General features: G+C 47.3%; 1 protein-coding gene across 2 annotated transcripts in view; it reads left to right on the forward strand.

The window, feature by feature from the left end:
• Window positions 1-19,626, forward strand: part of CFAP57 (cilia and flagella associated protein 57) — a 76,561-nt gene that overhangs the window by 35,281 nt on the left and 21,654 nt on the right. For both annotated transcript variants that reach the window (XM_011945284.1, XM_011945289.1), the window contains exons 12-20: window positions 1,618-1,779; window positions 5,711-5,866; window positions 7,537-7,630; window positions 8,275-8,465; window positions 8,994-9,167; window positions 10,229-10,387; window positions 13,150-13,293; window positions 18,192-18,281; window positions 18,624-18,740. In XM_011945284.1, the coding sequence (XP_011800674.1) occupies window positions 1,618-1,779; window positions 5,711-5,866; window positions 7,537-7,630; window positions 8,275-8,465; window positions 8,994-9,167; window positions 10,229-10,387; window positions 13,150-13,293; window positions 18,192-18,281; window positions 18,624-18,740 (1,287 nt within the window). The remainder of the gene's footprint in view (window positions 1-1,617; window positions 1,780-5,710; window positions 5,867-7,536; window positions 7,631-8,274; window positions 8,466-8,993; window positions 9,168-10,228; window positions 10,388-13,149; window positions 13,294-18,191; window positions 18,282-18,623; window positions 18,741-19,626) is intronic.

The raw sequence follows: 19,626 nt of genomic DNA on the forward strand, positions 1-19,626 counted from the left end.
GCCCGTCTCGGCCTCCCAAAGTGCTGGGATTACAGGCTTGAGCCACTGTGCCCGGCCTGTTGTCTTTTTAATAATAGCTACTCTAACTGGGGTAAGATGGTATCTCATTGTGGTTTTGATTTGCATTTCCCTGATGATTAGTGATGTTGAGCATTTTTTCATATGCTTGCTGGCCATTTGTATGTCTTCTTTTGAGAAATGTCTGTTCATGTCCTTAGCCCACTTTTTTTTTCTTTTCTTTTCTTTTTCTTTTTGGATAGAATCTCGCTCTTGTCGCCCAGGCTGGAATGCAATGGTGCACTCTCAGCTCACTGCAACCTCCCCCTCCTAGGTTCAAGAGATTCTCCTGCCTCAGCCTCCCGAGTAGCTGGGATTACAGGTGCCTGTCACCACGCCCAGCTAATTTTTATATTTTTAGTAGGGATGATGTTGCACCATGTTGGCCAGGCTGGTCTCAAACTCCTGACCTCAGATGATCCACCCGCCTAGGCCTGCCACCGTGCTGCGATAACAGGTGTGAACCACCGCGCCTGCCCCTTAGCTGACTTTTTAATGAGATTTTTAAATTTTTTTGTTTGTTTAATGTTGAGTTTTTTGAGTTCTTTGTGTATTCTGGATATTGGTCTTTTGTCAGAGTAATAGTTTGCAAATATTTTCTCCCATTTGACAGGTTGTCTCTTCACTCTGTTGATTATTTCCTTTGCTGTGCAGAAGCTTTTTAGCTTAATGTCCTGACTGTGGCTTTTTCCACTCAGCTTAATCCCCTTCCCCTTCAAATCCATCCAAGTTGTGTTGTGTATCAGTCATAGTTTATTCCCTTTATTGCTGAGTAGTGTTCCACGAAAAGCAAATCACAGTTTGTGTAGCCATTCACCAATCATAGGATATTTTTAATTTTTTCCAGTTTTCAGCTATTATAAATAAAGCTGCTGTGACCAGTCATATACAGGCTTTTGTGTGGAAATAAGTTTTCATTTCTCTGGGATAAATGCCCAGGAGTATAATTGCTGAATCATATGGTAAGTGTATATTCAGGTTTTTTTTTTTTTTTAAACTGCCAAGCTATTTTCCAGAATGGCTGTACCATTTTCCATTCCCACCAAGAATGTATGAGACCCAGTTTCTCTGCGTCATTGCCAGCACTTGGTGTTGTGACTGTTTTTTTATTTTAGCTGTTCTAATGGGTGTGGAGTGATATCTCATCATGGTCCTAATTTTGCATTTTCCTAAATGGCTAATAATGTGGAACATCTCTTCACGTGCTTACTTGCCATCTGTATATTTTCCCTGGTGAAATGTCTCCATATCTTTTGTCTGCTTTCTGATTGAATTGTTTGGCTTTTTTACTGTTGAGTTTTTGAGAGTTCCTTACATATTCTAGATAATAGCCGACTCTTCAGATTCCAAATCCACAGGGAATGCAGACATAACCTTGCTTCTTCTATTCATTAAGAGATGCCTGGGAGGGCTCCTGTCTCATTCTTACCTGGGATCTAGTTTACCCCACTGTGAGGCTGTGCCCAGGATTGCATGCGGGGAAGCCTTGCACAACAGCTAGCACAGCCCTGGTCATCTGTAGCCTTGAAAGCTTCCTGGCCATGATCTTTTTCTCTTCAGATGTTGCTTACCTTTGATGATCAATTCCTGCTGACTGCTGCTGAGGATGGCTGCCTGTTCACCTGGAAGGTCTTTGATAAGGATGGCCGGGGAATCAAGCGAGAGAGGGAGGTGGGCTTTGCCGAAGAGGTGCTTGTGACTAAAACAGACATGGAAGAAAAGGTAAGAACTGGATCTAATGAAGAGGGACATGGGATTCCTTACCGGACTGCATTCAAATGCGGGTCCAGCACCAGGGCCCTGTATAGCCTGGCTACACCCTGTGCCCAGTGCAGACCCCCACGGCTCCCTGCACATGCGCTGTCCACACAACCAAGCTCTCCTCCTCACTGCCACTGTCCACCCTACTCTGCCTGTCTTTCTGCCATGTGATCATCTTGACTTACACTGTGCTTTGCTTTTATCCTGTGATCTGGTTTTCCTCTTCCTACTCTTTGAAACCAAGAACAATGAAACATACAGTTTTCTTATGACCAACAGTTTCTAGCACATGCTGGGCACATGGAAGACAATCAATAAATATTTACAAAAGTAAAGTATATTCTCATTTAAATGTCACAACATCCCTATGAAGAAGATACTGTCATTCTCCCCATGTTTCAAAAAACAAATTAGGAGAGCTTGAGGGACGTGTCCAAAGTCAGTGTGCTAATAAACTAATAGGACCAGAGTTCTAATCCAGATTTAATCTAGAGCCCCCTCCTTTAATCACTATACCAAAGGAACATCCGTTCCTTCCTGTTGATGCAGTAAACATTTCATAAAGGTGCATTTTGCAGAGATGTGAGTGCATAGCTCTGTGCTATGCTCCCTAAGGGAGAAACTGAATGGATGATAAACACACAAGGCTCATGGAGGATCACAGAGCTACACAGTCATTGCTGTTTGTCCAGAATCTTAACTGTGTTTATTGAATACCTGCCATTTGCTAGGCACTGGGGATGCATGTGTGAAAAGACAGGTATGGGCCCTGTGACATGACCAGGAAGCTCACAGTCAGGTGAGGGATAGAAACAAGTAAAGCCATCAGAGCAGCAATGCAACACTGCCACAAAGCAGGGTGACAAGCCTCTGGCGTGTGCTGGAGATCCCTTCTAGAGCTCCCTAGAATTTTCTACAGGAAAAGCAAAGAGGGAGAAGGATGAGGGAGGGCCCCGTGAGAGTGGGGGCCTGACCTGCTGCAGAAAGAACCCCTCCTTTTCTCTGTTATCTTTTCTGTTCTTCCCAGAGGGTAGGGGAAGAGGCCAAATAGGAGACAGCAGGCTAAACCAAAGGCCTGAAGGTGCCCAAGCTGCCTTCTGACCACAGCCCCCATATGGACCTGACAGTACCACTGCCAGGCTGGAAATGACTCATGCATGTACCACTCCTTCTTGAAACTCCCTTCTGCCTTACCATCCATGTGACCACACTCTGCTCCCTGTAAACCTTTCTGACTCCTCCTCCCCACTCCTGTCCTGGCTCTTCCTCCGCCTGTCCCTTTAAAAGCATGTTCCCGGAATTCTCAGCTCTCTTTATATTCTATTATAGTCTATGTAACTCTCAGGCCATGATTTACCTTCTCTGCCTAGGATTTACAGAGGGGTCTGCTGTGTACCTGACACTATACTCTGTCTGGGATTACAGAGATAAAAGACATAGAGCATCCTTTAGCTGATAGCCTGGGAAGGGGGCAGAGTATCATAAAGAAGGGAATTAAACGTGCAGTGGAATGAAGTATCATGAAAGAATGATGCTGTGGGAGCACAGGGGAAGGAACTTGGCTCAGGCCAGATGGTGCCAGAGGACATGAGCCTTGCTCAGAGCCTTCCAGAACTAATGGACAAGGGCCACTGAGCAATGAGCAGTGAGTGTGTGCGGAGGGATGAGGGAGCGATGATCTGCAAAACTGCTCCTAGTTAGGGTGTGCCAGAGAGAAGGGCTGAAGATGAAGCTGGAGAGAAACAGGTCAAGGGGGCCTTTTACACCATGCATTAGGCTGCACATTGTTCATAAGGACCGTTCATAAATTTAAGCTAGGGAATGACTTAATATGATTTGCATCTCGGAGAGATTACTCTGTAGCAACGTGGAGAAGAGATGAAGGAAGGACGCTGAACAAGGACCTCAAACACAGCATGTCAAAGGCCGGGTCATTCCCATGGATAAATATATCCCACGAGCCAGGGCAGACCCCTGGGGTCATTGATAAGTATTCATTCAGTGCTGACCATGTTGCTAGTTTTATGCTAGCTTCTGGGGATAAAGTGGTGAAGCAAGACAGGCCAAGCCCCACCCTCAGGTACCGGCCCTTCTACCTAGGAGACAGCCTTCATCCATTATCCTTACCTCTCCACCCCACACCCAATCAGGCACTACCCTCTCTAAACTCACTCTCTCCAAACTCTCCATTCCTCTCCGGTCCCCTCCCCTACCTCAGTCCAAACCCTGTCCGTCTCTCACCTGGTCTATGCAGTTGCCCCCCACCCACCCCAGCAACTCATCATCCTGCTTTTGGTCCTTCCTTAATCTAGTCTGTGCTGCATACCGCCATTGGAGAGATCTTTATAACACCAAAGTCAGACTGATCAGGTTTGATGAGGACCTTTGGACGCCCTCTAGGATAAAATCCAAACTTCCTAGCACGGCCTACCAGACCCCTGATGGTCTGACGCAGTCTTGGCTGCCCCTTCCTGTGCATCCCACCTGTGCCATGTCACATGCAGTGAGTGCCCTGGCCAGGCATTCCTGCTCCCTCCTCTCTGACTTTGCACGTGCAATTTGTGCTTATCCTTCATCTCAGTACTGCCTGTGCACCAGATCCTCACTAGTCTGCTGGCCAGAAATGCAGAAATGTGTGTAATCCGGTTCCTTGATATCAAGTCGTTCACAGGTGGTACAGGAGACAGACCAGAAATGATGAGATAGGGATGCACGGGGTGTCTCCATAGGTAAGCAAGAAGAAAACACTGCATTCTGACCCACTCTTGTCATCAACATTAACTTTTTAAGGAAATGAAGGGTGTGTGTATTATAGTATTTTTAGAAAACTTTGGCATCAGTGAGTACGATGGGAGAAGACACTAGGCCGGGTGCAGTGGCTCAGGCCTGTAATCCCAGCACTTTGGGAGGCTGAGGCAGGAGGATTGCTTCAGCCCAGGAGTTTGAGACCAGCCCAGGCAACATAGTGAGACCCCCATCTCTACACAAAATATAAAAATTAACCAGGTGTGGTGGGGCATGCCAGTAGTCCTGCTACTTGGCAGGCTGAGGTGGGAGGATCACTCGAGCCCAGGAGGTCAAGGCTACAGTGAGCCATGATCACATTGCTGCACTCCGGCCTGGGTGACAGAGTGAAACCAAGTCTACAAAAAAAAAAGAAAGAAAAAAGGAAGTATAAGAAGATACTTATTAGGCATAAAAACCAGCAAGACAGAAGAGTTAAGATTTAAAGTAATGAAAGTGAGTCTAAGAAGACATCAAGAGGGACCCAGCTTTGGGCACTTACCACGATTTGTCATAATGTGTTTATCTGACTGCCTCAGTAGACTCTAAGTTCTATGGGGACAGGAGTCATGCTTTAGTAAATATCTTCTGAGATCCTACTCTGTGTTAGACACTGTCCCAGTACTTGGGATATATCAGCAAACAAACCCTACAAAGATTCTGGTCTATGTGGAGCAAGTTCTAATGGGGAAAGAAGAATAAAAATAATAAAATAATAAGTAAATTATAGAAAGTGCAAGATCTAAGGAAATAAGAAGTAGAGCAGAGTAAGAAAGGTGATGGGTCCTGGGAATGGGAAGGGGTTGCAGAATTAAACAATGTGGTCCAAGTCAGCCTCATCAAGCAGGAGACATTTAGGCTGACTTGAAAGAGATGAGAGCATTACTAGCACAATGTAGTAAGGACTTTTTGAGGACACAGGAGGAAGCTCATATGTCTCCTCGTTTTTAGCTGGTGTGTCTTCTGGGGAAAAGATGACAGGTTCCAGCTGAGACACATTGAGTTTGAAGCTAGACAGAGTTGCAGGTCTCAGGTCAAGGCCGCAGGTTTAAATATTCTGATTCACCCTCACTGTCAGTGTTCTTGATTCTCTGTCCTTCTCCCAAAGGCTCAGGTTATGTTGGAGCTAAAGACTCGTGTGGAGGAATTAAAAATGGAGAATGAGTATCAACTCCGACTAAAGGACATGAACTATTCTGAGAAGATTAAGGAGCTAACAGACAAGTTCATCCAGGAAATGGAGTCCTTGAAAACAAAAAACCAGGTCTGTTTAAGAGACTGACCAACAAGTGCAAATAACAAGAAATTTCCACTTTCAAGACAGGACTGGCATATACTGCCCAAGCTATGCTCAAACAGTAAGATATGTGAAAATGTCCAATTTTAAAGCATAGTTGTTGATATCAGAAATGCTTACAACTGGAACTGGCCGGGCACAGTGGCTGACGCCTGCAATCCCAGCACTTTGGGAGGCCAAGGCAGGCGGATCACTTGAGGTCGGGAGTTCGAGACCAGCCTGGCCAATGTGGTCCAGCCTGGGCAACAGAGACTCCATCTAAAAATATAAATAAATAAATATGCTTACAATCAATTGCTAAGTGGAAAAAAAAGCAGAATATAAACCACTTTATGGTGAATGGTATTAATTGGTATTAGTGGTATTAACAGATTAATTAATCTATAGTAGTAAAATACATATAGAAAATAGATAACAGTATAATTATCTCTGGAAGTTGAGATTACAGATAATTTAAATTTTGTTTTTTATCCTTTTTGTAATTTCTAAATTCTCTACAATGAGAATTATGATTAGGAGAAACTTATTTTAAAACAAAATGAAAAGAAAAGAAAAACAAAGCAAAAAGATAAGAAAATCAAAGCATAGATGGAGAATAACTAGCAGAATACCGATTCCTGGATTGTCAGGAAGTTAAATAAAATTAGTCTACATGGCCTTTACATAGTTAGATTTGGTCTGGGACTCTCCCAGATTCTTTTCTTTGTTCTACACAAATCTGGACTCCTATCTAAAATCCCCGCTGGGCAAGGTGGCTCACCCCTATAATCCTAACACTTTGGATGGCCTAGGCAGGAGGATCGCTTGCATCCGAGAGCTTGAGACCAGCATGGTTAACATAGTGAGACCCTGTCTCCAACATAAAATAAAAAATGAGTCTGCCATGCTGGCATGTGCCTGTAGTTCTAGCTACTTGGGAAGCTGGGATGGGAGAATTGCTTGAGCCTGGGAGGTGGAGGCTGCAGTGAGTCATGATCTCACCACTGCACTCCAGCCTGGGTGACAGAGTGAGGCCCTGTCCCTCACCCCCTTAAAAAATTCCCAATTATGTGCTTGAGGGATATTTGTTTCTTTAATGCCTATGGGTCATAAAGTTTGGCTAAAAAAAAAAAGAAAGAAAAACCTTGGCTATTAATTGTATTAATTAATTCATTTTATAATTTTATTCTTTTAGCCAACAAACAGTTGTTTGGTGCTGTATATAAGCCAGGCACAAAGTTAGGTCCTGAAGATGGCACACCACCTCCAACTCGCCCCCCAAGCCTGAAAGCTTTCCTGCTCAGTTAAAGAAAACACTTGCTCAGAAGCTTTACCCATGAACACACCCAAGGATTTCATTGACAGCAATGTGCTGGCAACAGAGGATTCAAATGTATCCCTACTTTTTCATCCAGAAGTCCTTTTGACACGTGTCCAAAACTGAACTCATCATTGACAAACCCATTTAGTAGCAAGAATAGAAATAGGAACAGTATAGAGCTTTTTGAGCAGAATATAACATAAATAAAAGGTGACAATGTGGTAAGGGCTTGAGAAATGTTTGTGAGTGAAGGAGGGTGTAACTTGTAAAGTCAGTTCTTGCCTTAGTGGTGCTTTCAGCAGATGTGTGTAAATGAGGAAATGTGACTCTGTTTTAGGTCTTAAGAACAGAAAAAGAAAAGCAGGATGTTTATCACCGTGAGCACATAGAAGACCTCCTAGACAAGCAAAGCCGGGAACTGCAAGACCTGGGTGAGCCCACAAGTAGAGGCCTCGTTGGTTAGGGCTGGAAGAGCTAGGTTATGGGGAAACATTTGAGAGTCCTCCAGACACGGTAGAAGTCTCAGGGAATATAGCTTTGTCTAAAAACAGGCTACATGTATCCCCTGGAACTCACGGTGGTTTTTACTTCTGTGTTTTTACTCATTCACTCAGCACATTAAACACCTGTTACATGAAAGTAGGAGACATGGAAAAGTTCAAGTTTGGAACCTGATCGTCTTGCCTTGGGTCCCAGGCTCACCGCATTCTTGCCAGGTGCTCTAGGGAGTCACCTCACCTTACCGAGCCTCACTTTACTCTTCTATAAAGTGGGGGTCCTAATACCTAGTTTTCACACTCAGGATATTCTTCTTGGCCCTGAGTCCCCAAATACCACTCTGTGCTTTCCTGGAAACTTTTCTTCCCAGAGCAGGCAGGCAGGGAGTTTGGTTACCTGATGAGATGATGGGATGAGGGGGTGGCGGTGAGGAAGCCAGGCAGGCATTTGAATCTTGGCTCTGGAGGCAGCTGCTCCAGCTGGTGCTGGAAGGAATGGGAAAGTGCCCAAGGCTCCTGGGTGTCCCTCAGGCGGGTGCTGCTCTCCCATCTTAAATACCTTCCTTGCTTCTCTCCAGAATGTTGCAACAACCAAAAGTTGCTTCTAGAATATGAGAAGTACCAGGAGCTGCAGCTCAAGTCGCAGAGGATGCAGGAAGAGTATGAAAAACAGCTCCGGGATAATGATGAGACCAAGAGCCAGGCCCTGGAGGAGCTGACTGAGTTTTACGAGGCCAAACTGCAGGAGAAAACCACCCTTCTGGAAGAGGTACTCACAGGAAGCCATGCTGTGCCTCCCTTTCCCAGAGAAAAGCCACCCATTCACTCAGATCTCCATGGCATAGCCACTGTGTGCCAGGATGTGTTGTGCACTGGGACAGACGTGCTTTCTACCCCCAAGGAACTTGGATCTAATGGGAGAGAGAGCCAAATAACATTGCAAATAAATATAACATTACGATTGTCACAACTTCTGTGAGAGAAAAATATGGGAAGCCTGGGTTTCCAGTGAACAAGACCAAAGGAGAACAGGGATGGGGTGTTGGAAAGGTTGGGGTTGAAGTGGCGGAGCATGAGGCCTGATTTGGTAGGAAAAGAGGGGAGGCAGGAAGAGAGGACAGAGGGGAAGAAGGTGGACAGGTCAAGGGCCCTGTGGCCATGGTCTCCGTTTCTGGAATGACACTCGCCTCCCACTCCTTGGGACAGGTCCCCATGCTCATCTCACCTCAAGCCCTGTGGGCACAAAGGTGTGGGAGTCCCTTCTCCCCTGACCACACGCCCACTCTCTCCGAGCCAGGCACAGGAAGATGTCAGGCAGCAGCTGCGGGAATTTGAAGAGACCAAGAAGCAGATTGAAGAAGATGAAGACCGAGAAATCCAAGATATCAAAACCAAGTATGAGAAAAAGCTTCGGGATGAAAAGGAATCAAACCTGCGGCTCAAGGGAGAAACAGGCATCATGAGGAAGAAGGTAGCAGGCTGTTCTCCAAGAGACCTGGGGTGGGCGAGGGTGTTGCAGAGAAAGCTGGGGTGGGTGGACTGACCAGCCTGGGGTCCTGGCCAGGGTCCTACCTGTCCCCATCTTCAGCAAGCAGGCTGGGAGAAGAGCACGAGCCAGTGCACACTCACGCAGACGGACCCTCCCCACCACGTCCTTGGAAAGGCAGCCACACGGGCGTCCCTGCTCTCCTTTTCACAGGATATTGGGGTTCCCTGTGTGCAGATAGAGGCTTTCTAGTTTTCACTTATTGGCAAGTAGGATTCAGTCAATGTTTTCAGAGCTAACCCTCAAATGGAAATGGAAATAAGGTCTTCTGGGGATGAGATAGATGAAGTCTTGGCCTGGAGGCATCCTCAGGCTCTTGGTCCAGGGAGTCGTGGGCGGCTCCTGTTCAGCACTACAGGTGGAAGAGGAGATGGGGGTGTAGGATGCTTGGTTTACAAAGTGAGGAAGATGTTTTTAGTTCACTCACCATTGAGGGTGAGGGAGGATTCAACTCAGTTTCCCCAAAACATTTAGCCCTGGAGAAGCTAAGTTCAAAGCAAGCTCGAGTTTCTTCCTATTAGAAAGCACACTAGTAAATCTAGGGGACAATCAGTCTTCCCTTCTTGGTCATGGCTCAGATGGCTCATCAGTTAGAGCCCACTTTCTGTGACCTTGATGCAGTGTGGATCCCAGCCTTTCAAGATCAGTGTGGTCACAGAAGTCTCTGGTCCACTTGGCGTACCGGTCTCTGGAACCTCTCGTGAAGACAGTCAGTCCTCTCATAGGGGAATGGGCCTGGATGTTATGGGACAGAATACTACATCATCCATTTGGCCTGGGAAATTCCTGAACTGTCCCAGATTCTCCAAATACTCACTCCTAAAATCCCAGAAATGTTGAGTGCTAAGTGTTTTCAGGCCACGGAAGGTGGGGCGATTCAGATCACAGTTGGCCGGCGGTGGGGAACCCCTTACATCGAGACAGTGGGAGGAGTGGAGATGAGTTCTGACTTTAGTGGTCTTTGGTGTTGCCGTTCGCTTTTCTAGTTCAGCAGCCTGCAGAAGGAGATTGAAGAACGAACCAATGACATCGAGACCCTAAAAGGAGAGCAGGTGAAGCTGCAAGGAGTCATTAAGTCTCTGGAGAAGGACATCCAAGGCCTCAAGCGAGAGATCCAGGAAAGAGATGAGACTATTCAAGACAAGGTGACAGCTCTCCTTCTGTCCTCCCTCAGCTACGGCCAGATGGGCCAAGGCAAGGAAGGCAAAGCTCAGGGGAGAGAGGGTCCCTAGCTTCTCAGGACGCATTTCTTTAACTTGATGGGGGAACCAGTGGTCAATGAAGTGCCTCTTGTGTGTTTGGCACTGGGCTAATCGCTGTCAACACATCGCATTCAGTTCTGCCAACAACCCAGGGGGCCTGAGAACCCAGTGTTATGGTTCGGGGAGCTGAACTCCAAGAGGCTGGGTATCTTGCCCAGGGGTCACACACTTCAATAGGTGACAGGCTGCGATAAGAACCTGAGTCAGCTGACTCCACTGCTCCAGGCATCCTCAGAGGCGCTCCCCCATGGACTGGGGGCAACTCACTTGCCACACTGCCCACATGGTCCCCCTGTCGCAGAGGGACTCTCCTGGGGTTGACCCTGTCCAGGAGGCTGCTTCCACTTTTGGGATGCCTTTCTTACAAAACACTCAGATGACAGAGACATCACATTCTGTGGGGCAGACCATGTAGTATCATCCTGAGCACATCCAGATTCCATGCCCTCCTTTCCATCGCCTCTGCCACTATGGCCCGAGGCAGGAGGAATTCTCCAAGGGCCGAGAACATGGGCTTCAGTGTTAGGGAACTAGGTCTGGCACAGGTTCCATTTACTGGCCATTGCACCTTGAGCAACTTCTCTAAGCCTTCATTTTCTCACCTATAAAATGGGGATGATCACCACCTCAAGCGGTCTTATAAGGATTACATGGGATCATGCCTAGATGTCATTTCTGCATGTGAGTGTCAGTGTATGTATCTGGGCTTTTTATTTTTATTTTATTTTATTTTATTTTTTAGGGAGGATCCAAAGTTCTGTTCAGATTCTCAAAGGGGGCTTTGACAAGAAAGAAATGAAGGCCTCCTCACCTAGAAAATGGCAACAGCCTCCTAAGCAGTCTAGTGGCCTCATTTCCCACCTTCCATCACCATGGACTGGCAGGGTGCAGGTGCAATGCCGCCACTCTCCTGCTCAAAGCCCTTACAGCTCCCCATTGCTACAGCAGGGGTCAGCACGCTCTTTCTGTAAAGGCCTAGGCAGTAAATATTTTTGGCTTTGGAGGCAATGTGGTCTGTCTCAACGAATCAACATGAATCAACACTGCTGCTGTAGAGTGAAACCACCCATAAACAAAACATTAATGAATGAACTTGGCTGTGTTCCAATAAAGCTTTACAGAAATAGACAGCAGGCCAAATGTGGCCCATAGGCTGTAGTTTGCCAGCCCTTTGCCTAGGAGATAAATTCTGAACTCTTTCCCCAACATGAAGACCCTCACCTCCCTCCTCTATTTCCCCAGCCTCACCTCTCACTTCCCCCATGAACCACCACTTGGCTCTCAAGCCAGTCATTCTCAGCACCCTCAATATATACTTTGCCTTCTGTGCTTTCCTCTTTTACAACATTTGTCACGTTTTAGGCTTAGATTTGTTTCTATATCTTCTTTCCCAGATAGTGTTTTCTTTTAAGGGCAAGGGACTGTGCTGTATTTATATTTGGAAACCCAATACTTGGCAAAAGATCTTCATTCAGTAAATGTTTGAGAGATGGATATATTTATGTTCTGATTACTATCACCATGCAACAAATTAACCTTAAAACTTAGTGATTGAGGCCAGGCGTGGTGGCTCACACCTGTAATCCCAACACTTTGGGAGGCAGAGGCAGGTGGATCATTGAGGTCAAGAGTTCAAGATCAGCCTGGCCAACATGGTGAAACCCCGTCTCTACTAAAAATACAAAAATTAGCCGAGAGTGGTGGCACATGCCTGTAATCCCAGCTACTCAGGAGGCTGAGGCAAGAGAATCACATGAACTTGGGAGACAGAGTTTGCAGTGAGCCGAGATCTTGCCACTGCACTCCAGCCTGGGTGACAGAGTCAGACCCTGTCTCAAAAGGAAAAACTTAGTGATTGAAAGCAACTATTTTATTCTGCTTACAGGTTCCACAGGTCTGGAATCTGGACAGGGTACAACAGAGTGGCTTATCTCTGTCCCCGATGTCTGGGACCTCAGCTGGGAATACTGGGGGTGACTCAAAACAGCTGAAGGCTGGAAGATCAACATCCAATGTGGCTTCTTCAGTCACATGTCTGGCACCTTGGCAGGGATGTCTGGGAGGCTAGGGTCAGCTAGGTCTTTTGACCAGAGTCCCTAATGTGCCCACCAGCCTGGATGTCTCAGTGTAGTTGGACTTCTTACATAGCAGATGGCCTCCCCCAGAGCAGGTGTCCCAAGAGAGCCAGGTAAAAACTGCTTAGCCTTTTTTGGCCTAGCCTTGGAAGCCACACAGTCTCCCTTCTGTTGCATTATTTGGGTTATGAACAAGTCACAAGTCCAGGCAAATGCAAGGGAAGGGGATTCACTTCCACCTCCTGATGGAGAAGCAGCAAGGTCATGCTGGAGAACAGCTGGAGTGTGGGGTGGGAGATGCTATGGGGGCCATCGTTGGAAAATACTATTGTTCACAACCTAATATGAATGAGTGAGTGATGCATGAGAGTCCTGGTACAGAAGCTGAGGGGTCTGTGCTGTAGCCCCGTGGGGAGAGTGCCAGCCTCTGTACTGACAAAGAGAGGAGAGGAGTCTCCTGGTTGACCTCTTCAACCAGGAGAGCCACAGGCTTCGTGCTCTTTGCCCTAAAGGGCTGCAGTATACCAGAGCCTTACGATATCTCTCACTTCTGTCTCTTCTCACCCCCAGGAGAAGCGAATTTATGATCTGAAAAAGAAAAATCAAGAACTGGGGAAATTCAAGTTTGTGCTTGACTACAAAATAAAGGAGCTGAAGAAGCAAATAGAACCTCGAGAAAATGAAATCAGGGTGATGAAGGAACAGATTCAGGAGGTGAGAAGCCATTTGCAACACTCTGGCCTCTCAGACCTTCTGTCTCTTCTTCCACGATTGGCTAGCTGGCCTCAGGGACTGAGAGGAAGCTCTCCTCACAGTCCTCTCTGCGCCCAAGGTGTATGCAGCCTCCAGTCCACAGGGGTGCAACAGGGAAGGCCATGGCCCTACTGCAGGCTCAGCTGTCCAAAAGCAAATCGCTTGGGAGTTAACTTGCTGCAGGACCTGGAAATGGGCTTTGGCACTACCCGTGCCTCAGTGTGCAGTGTTCTGTGCCCTCCTAAGGGAGACGCAGCTTATTGGGCATTTGGCCACCAGAGGGCAGTGTGTACTCAGCCAACAGGCTATCCTAGTTCAACGTTTGTTCTCAAACTGGAAATGTTGGTTGAGACCCTAGGCGAGGTCATGGTGTTTGGACTTCCATCTGATAAGGAATGAGAAGTCATCAGAGGCTCTTGAGCAGAAGAGTGGCATAATTAAGAATATGTTCTGGGAAGCAAACAGGATGAAGGTAGAGAGGCGAGATTAGAAGCAAAATCAACTGGACAAGGGTTTCTGAGAATCCTGTAAGGTCTCCCGTCCCCGCACATACCACCTTTCCCTGCAACATATGTCTCCCCATCAGCCTCCCCTACTGGGCTGACAGTGGAGTCCGTGTTGATCTAAAACTGAATTCTTGATTTTTCTCTCCCGCTTCCTCCAGTTTTCCCTCTCAGGTAGTGGTCCATGATCCACCCAGTTACTTAATGCAGAAATGCAGAAGTCTTCCTTGATTCTTCACTTCTCTTAACTCCTATATCCAAATCATCAGCAACATCTATCTGATCAATTTCCAAAACACATCTCACATCAAACCCTCCTTTCCCGCTGCTGCTATCACCCTGGTCCAAGCAGCCACCATCTCTTATATGGACTGGACTCCAGCCTCCAGTCTGGTCTCCACATAGAGGCCTGAGTGAACTTCCCAATGGGGTCCCATCTCACCTACAATAAAATCCAGAGTCCCAGTCAGGCCCATAAGGTCCTATGTGATCCAGCCTCTCCCTGCCTCTACAGCCTCCTCTCGAAGCTCTTTCCCTGCTCCAGCCCACTGACTTTCTGACAGTTCCTACGAGTCACGCTTTTCCATCTCAGAACCTCTGCAGTGCTGCTGCCTCTGCCTGGAAGGCTCTTCCCCCAGATCGCCACATGGCTGGTTTCTTTGCATCTTTCCGGTCTCAGTCTATGTGCCTTCCCTGACCACCCTAGACAAAATAGGCTTCTGCTCCCCCTCCATCTTCTGTAATTGTTTATGTTGAGCCAGGATAACAGATACAAGGGTGTGAGAGAGCACTGATGACCCAACTAGAAGTGTAAGAACCATGGTAGTGCCAGTTCTGCCCGATGACACCTTTGCTCTGGTAGGCCCAGTAAAGAAGCCCGGTGGAGATCAGTCCAGGGTCAGGGCGCCCAGAGAAGGTATGTCCTTGTGACAATGACTTTTTCCCTGGCTTCTGGGATGAGAAAGGATGTCCCCAGCTGACCACAGACCTGCCTCCACGGGGCCTCCTGCCATTCTTGAGTAATTTCAGGGCCCCAAAATGGCAGCTATCAGTCCATTCAGGGTGCTATAACAAAATACCTTAGAAGGGGTAATTTATAGCCAACAGAATGTATTGCTGAAAGTACTGGAGGCTGGGAAGTCTAAGACCAAGACTCCAGCAGATTTGGTGTCCAGACCTGTTCCTCACAGATGACACCTGCTATGTGTCCTCATGTGATGGAAGGGTAAAAGGGGGCAGACAAGCTTCCTCCAGCCTCATAAAAGGGCACAAATCCCATTTGTGAGGGCTCTGCCCTTGGGACCCGATCACCTCCCAAAGACCTGACCTCACTTTGGGGGTTAGGTTCCACCATAGGAATTTAGGGTGGACAGCACCGAGGTTCAGACCATAGCAGCCTGAGAAGATGAGAGGAAGAACAGAGGCCCCACCCACCTGGAGGGCCAGCACAGCACTGCCCCCTTTCTCCCTCCTCATTTGACACATTTGTCAGCTGTATTTCAGGTCAGGTCCATTGTTCGCTAATGGTTAGCTTACTTCCCCCACCGACACACCTGGGGGGACCATTCACCTTCTCTGGCAGTTACAGGGGCCAACCATGGCCTTAATGCTCAGCAGGGAATACACTCGCACCTTGGGAGTGATTCCAGCAGGATGCCTCCTACCTCCTTTCACTGGTGCCAGTTGCTATCAGGGCTGATATCTGGGCCTGGGTGCTTCCAGGAGCCTCTGACCTCGGGGCTTCCCTCTGGGGGTCATAGACGTCTTTGGTTCATGCACTGTGGATCTCCTGTAAAGGTCCTTTTCTCCCAGGAAGGAAGCCTCAAGCCCTCGGCTCATTTGTAGAACTGCAACCTCTTATAACACTTCCTGATTCAGGTACCTCCCCTCACATACTCTTTTTCCAACTTGGCTCTGATGATTCAAGGGTCCCTTTGCCTTGCCTAGGGGAGAGGTTTCCTGAGGCTTGTCGTTTTAGTTTACACTCATTTATTTACTCATCTAGGGCAGAGTTTTTCAAGCTCAGCAGTATTACTATTTTGAGATAGGTAATTCTCTGTCATGGAGGGTCTGTCCTGTATATTGTAGAATGTTTAGCAGCATCCCTGGTGTCTACCTGCTAGATCCCAAAAGCACCCCCTATCTAGGGTGTTAAAACTAAAAAATGCCTTCAGACCTTGCCAGAGGTCCCCTGGGGGGCAAAATGCTTTCTATCTCCTGCCTGAGCCCCACTGAGAATCTCTGAGTGTGATGAAAAACACATGGAAAAGTAGATGGAATTTCCACACTGGGAAAAGATGCTTGTTTCCACATAATGGGTTAGGCTTCTGGCTGTCCAGCCAGCTAGTCAAATTTGACATATTTCCCAATTTCTCTATAAACAGATTATTTTTATTCTCAGAGTAGTATGAGTCTTTGCCTGGGGGAAAAAATGAACAGAAGTAAATAATATACTCCTGTACGCCCTCCATGCTAACCTCACCTGTCACTGTTGGCCTGAGATTTAGAGAATGAGGCACTCAGACATGATCTTCGGGAGCCCCTCAAATAGAAGCCCCCTTTCTCTTTTCCAGCTGCCATTGCCTTGGCCTAGGACGCTATCATCTGTCTCCTCAGCCACACTGGCAGCTCCTGACTGGTCTGCCTGGCTCCCATCTTGCTCTATTCAGCAGAACCTCTGCATCAGGCCCTCCAAGATGCAAATTACATCGTTCCATCCTGGTCTAAGCCTTCAGCGGCTCTCTGAGCTTTCAGGATAAAGGCAAACTTCTCACCATTTGAGCCTCTGCCCTTGGGTTCTGCATGACCTAGCTCAGCCAGCCTCTCCTGTCCCTCCACTCTCCCCCTTCTTCAAATCCCCCCTCCTGCAGCCACCCTGAGCCACTTGGAGCCTGCAGAGATGCGCCAGGCTGCCCATGGCTCTGGTCCTCTCTGTGCAGGCTGTTCTCTCTGCGTAGAATTCTTTCCCCCTTTGTCCTCTAATACTTTTTCTTCCTCCCAAATCCAGGGGACACATCCCATCTTTTTGGGCGCTGCCTGCTCACCTCGTCTGTGTACACACAGTGCTTTCTGCCTTGACTGCAGTGTTTATCCTACTCCACCTGAATTTCTGACTTACTACTTATCCCTGCAGACCTGAGGCCTCTTGAAGGCAGAAACTACCTCTTAATCAGCTTTAGATCCCTAAGTCTACAACAAGCTGGGCGGCCCTTTCTAATGGGCACATTCTTTAGCTGTGCAAATACCCACACTCAATGTGTGTCCCCTACAAGGTGGTTCTACATAACTCTGCCAACACTGCCTTCTTATCCTATCATTCCTCTTCCAGAAGCAGGTTGTTTCAGGCTCTTCTTGTGTCCCTCACTATTGCTCTCCTTTGCCCACCACACTTGCCATTATTCGTCCATTCGTCAAATATTTGCATGCCACCTTTATGCCAGGCTTTGGGTCAGAGGGCTATCCTGTCTATACAAAATGCTTCTAATAATGAGGAAAACGTTCTTCTAAAAGCTGCCCCTTTATGTCTAGAATGTGGATGTGGTTCATTAGGGCCTCCTGGTACCCCCCAGAAGGTTGCCAAGAGCCTTAAAATTTGATCAAAGGCCTGGGATAGACTAGAGGGGGAGGGACTACTCTACCCAGCCGTGAAAAAAACCCAGTGAACTATCCCATTCTCCCAAAACAGTCAACAAACCTCTCTTTTAACAGAAATACTAGTGTCCACCAGATTTAGTCCATAAGTCATTAGGAATTAGGTCAATGAAAGCTCACGCACGGCTTGTCTCATCCTAATTGGACACTTCAGTTGTCATTCCCATGACTTTGGTTAATATAAATGCAACAGTGAATTTTAAAAAAATCTTTCAGCCTAGGCACAGTGGCTCATGCCTGTAATCCCAGCACTTTGAGAAGCCGCGGTGGGTAGATCACTTGAGGTCAGGAGTTCAAGACCAGCCTGGGCAACATGATAAAACCCTGTCTCTCCTAAAAATACAAAAAAAAAAAAAAAAAAGCTGGTCATGGTGGCAGTTGCCTGTAATCCCAGCTACTCGGGAGGCTGAGGCTAGAGAACTGCTTGAACCCGGAAGTGGAGATTGCAGTGGGCCAAGATAGACATCACACGACTGCACTCCAGCCTGGGCAACAGAGCAAGACTCCATCTAAAAAATATATATTTCAGAAGTTCACTGGTGGTTTCTTAGTTTTCCTGTGAAGACAGGACACTTCTCAGTTGTACTTTTTAAGACCTTTCAACAGAATGATGAGGCTGAGGCTCCGTCTCAGCTTCCCCTTTCCTGTTTTATGCCTTACATGGGTGGTGCCCACGTGTTGGTCCCTCCAAACTTTCTGCTTTAGAATGACCCGTGGCCCCAGAGGGTCGAGATTCGCTCATACAACTTCACAAAGCAGGCGAGGAAGGTGCCTCTCTGGGGAACCCTGCCTCAGGTTAGAGTTGAGGTTCCAGTATTTGGGTGGCACCACTTTATAAGGAATTCAAGAAAATAAAATAATCAGCATGGTTGAAGGAAAGGGAAAGTGACTCAGAGGGAAAACGTCCCAGCCTGGCCGTGGAAACACGTGATGCTGGTTTAGCATATCAGTCCAGGGGTGGGGAGCTGTTAGGAAAGCAAGTAGAGAAAGGTTTTGATCCAGAGGACACAGAAGGGGATGAGAAAAGAAATGCCCGGGAATCGGGGGCGGCATCCCCACTGAAAGACTACAGTTCTCAAACACGGTTTTCATTATCTCACTTTCTTCTTCTTGACTCGTTTCCCTTGTTCTCTACAGATGGAAGCCGAACTGGAGAATTTCCATAAGCAGAACACTCAACTGGAGCTGAACATCACAGAATTGTGGCAGAAACTGAGAGCCACTGATCAGGAGATGCGCAGAGAGAGACAGAAGGTGTGAGGGTTTCAGAGTCTGGCAGTTCTTGGATTCGGGATCTGGCACCTATCTGCAATGGGCAGCTGGCTTCCAAGAGACAGAGCCAGCCCACTGCGAGGACTTGTTTCCCATTTTAACTCACATTCTTTACTTGCTCCCAGCCCTGCCTGCTTTCAGGCCCATGTAGATTTACATCACTGAACTCATCTGAGACTATAAAATCACTTTGGGTAAGTGATCAAGGAGGTGGCAAGTCAGCGTGGCAGGAATATTTGTAGCATTTGGCTTCTTTGGCGGAGGAAAGTACATACTCAGAGAGGCAATTTTGTTGCCTTTAAGGCTTTGACAACCAAAAAATTGCAGAGGCCAGGGGAACCTCAAAGATCATCGATTCCCATTTCTCTATGTTACAAATAAGAAAAATTAGGCCCCCAAAATTGGGAGATTAAGAAACTTCACCCAGCACCCACAGCTAGGTAGTACACACAGAGCTAATAATGGAATCCAGGTTTTCTGAACATGGGCCTGGACACGGTTGTATCCTCTTCCCTAGCACAGGCCACTCCTTAACATTTGTTGAATAAGATTGGAACTTTCCGTCCGGGCACAGTGATTCATGCCTGTAATCCCAGCACATGCCTGTAATCCCAGCACTTTGGGAGGCCGAGGCAGGCGGATCACGAGATGAAGAGTTCAAGACCAGCCTGGCCAACATAGTGAAACCCCGTCTCTACTAAAAATACAAAAATTAGCCAGGCATGGTGGCACACGCCTGTAGTCCTAGCTAACTGGGAGACTGAGGCGGGAGAATTGCTTGAACCTGGGAGGCGGAGGTTGCAGTGAGCCAGGATCGCACCACTGCACTGCAGCCTGGGTGACAGAGCGAGACTCTGTCTGAAAAAAA

The sequence above is a fragment of the Colobus angolensis genome, unplaced genomic scaffold (assembly GCF_000951035.1).
Source record: "Colobus angolensis palliatus isolate OR3802 unplaced genomic scaffold, Cang.pa_1.0 Scaffold106, whole genome shotgun sequence".
NCBI classification, from domain to species: Eukaryota; Metazoa; Chordata; class Mammalia; order Primates; family Cercopithecidae; genus Colobus; species Colobus angolensis.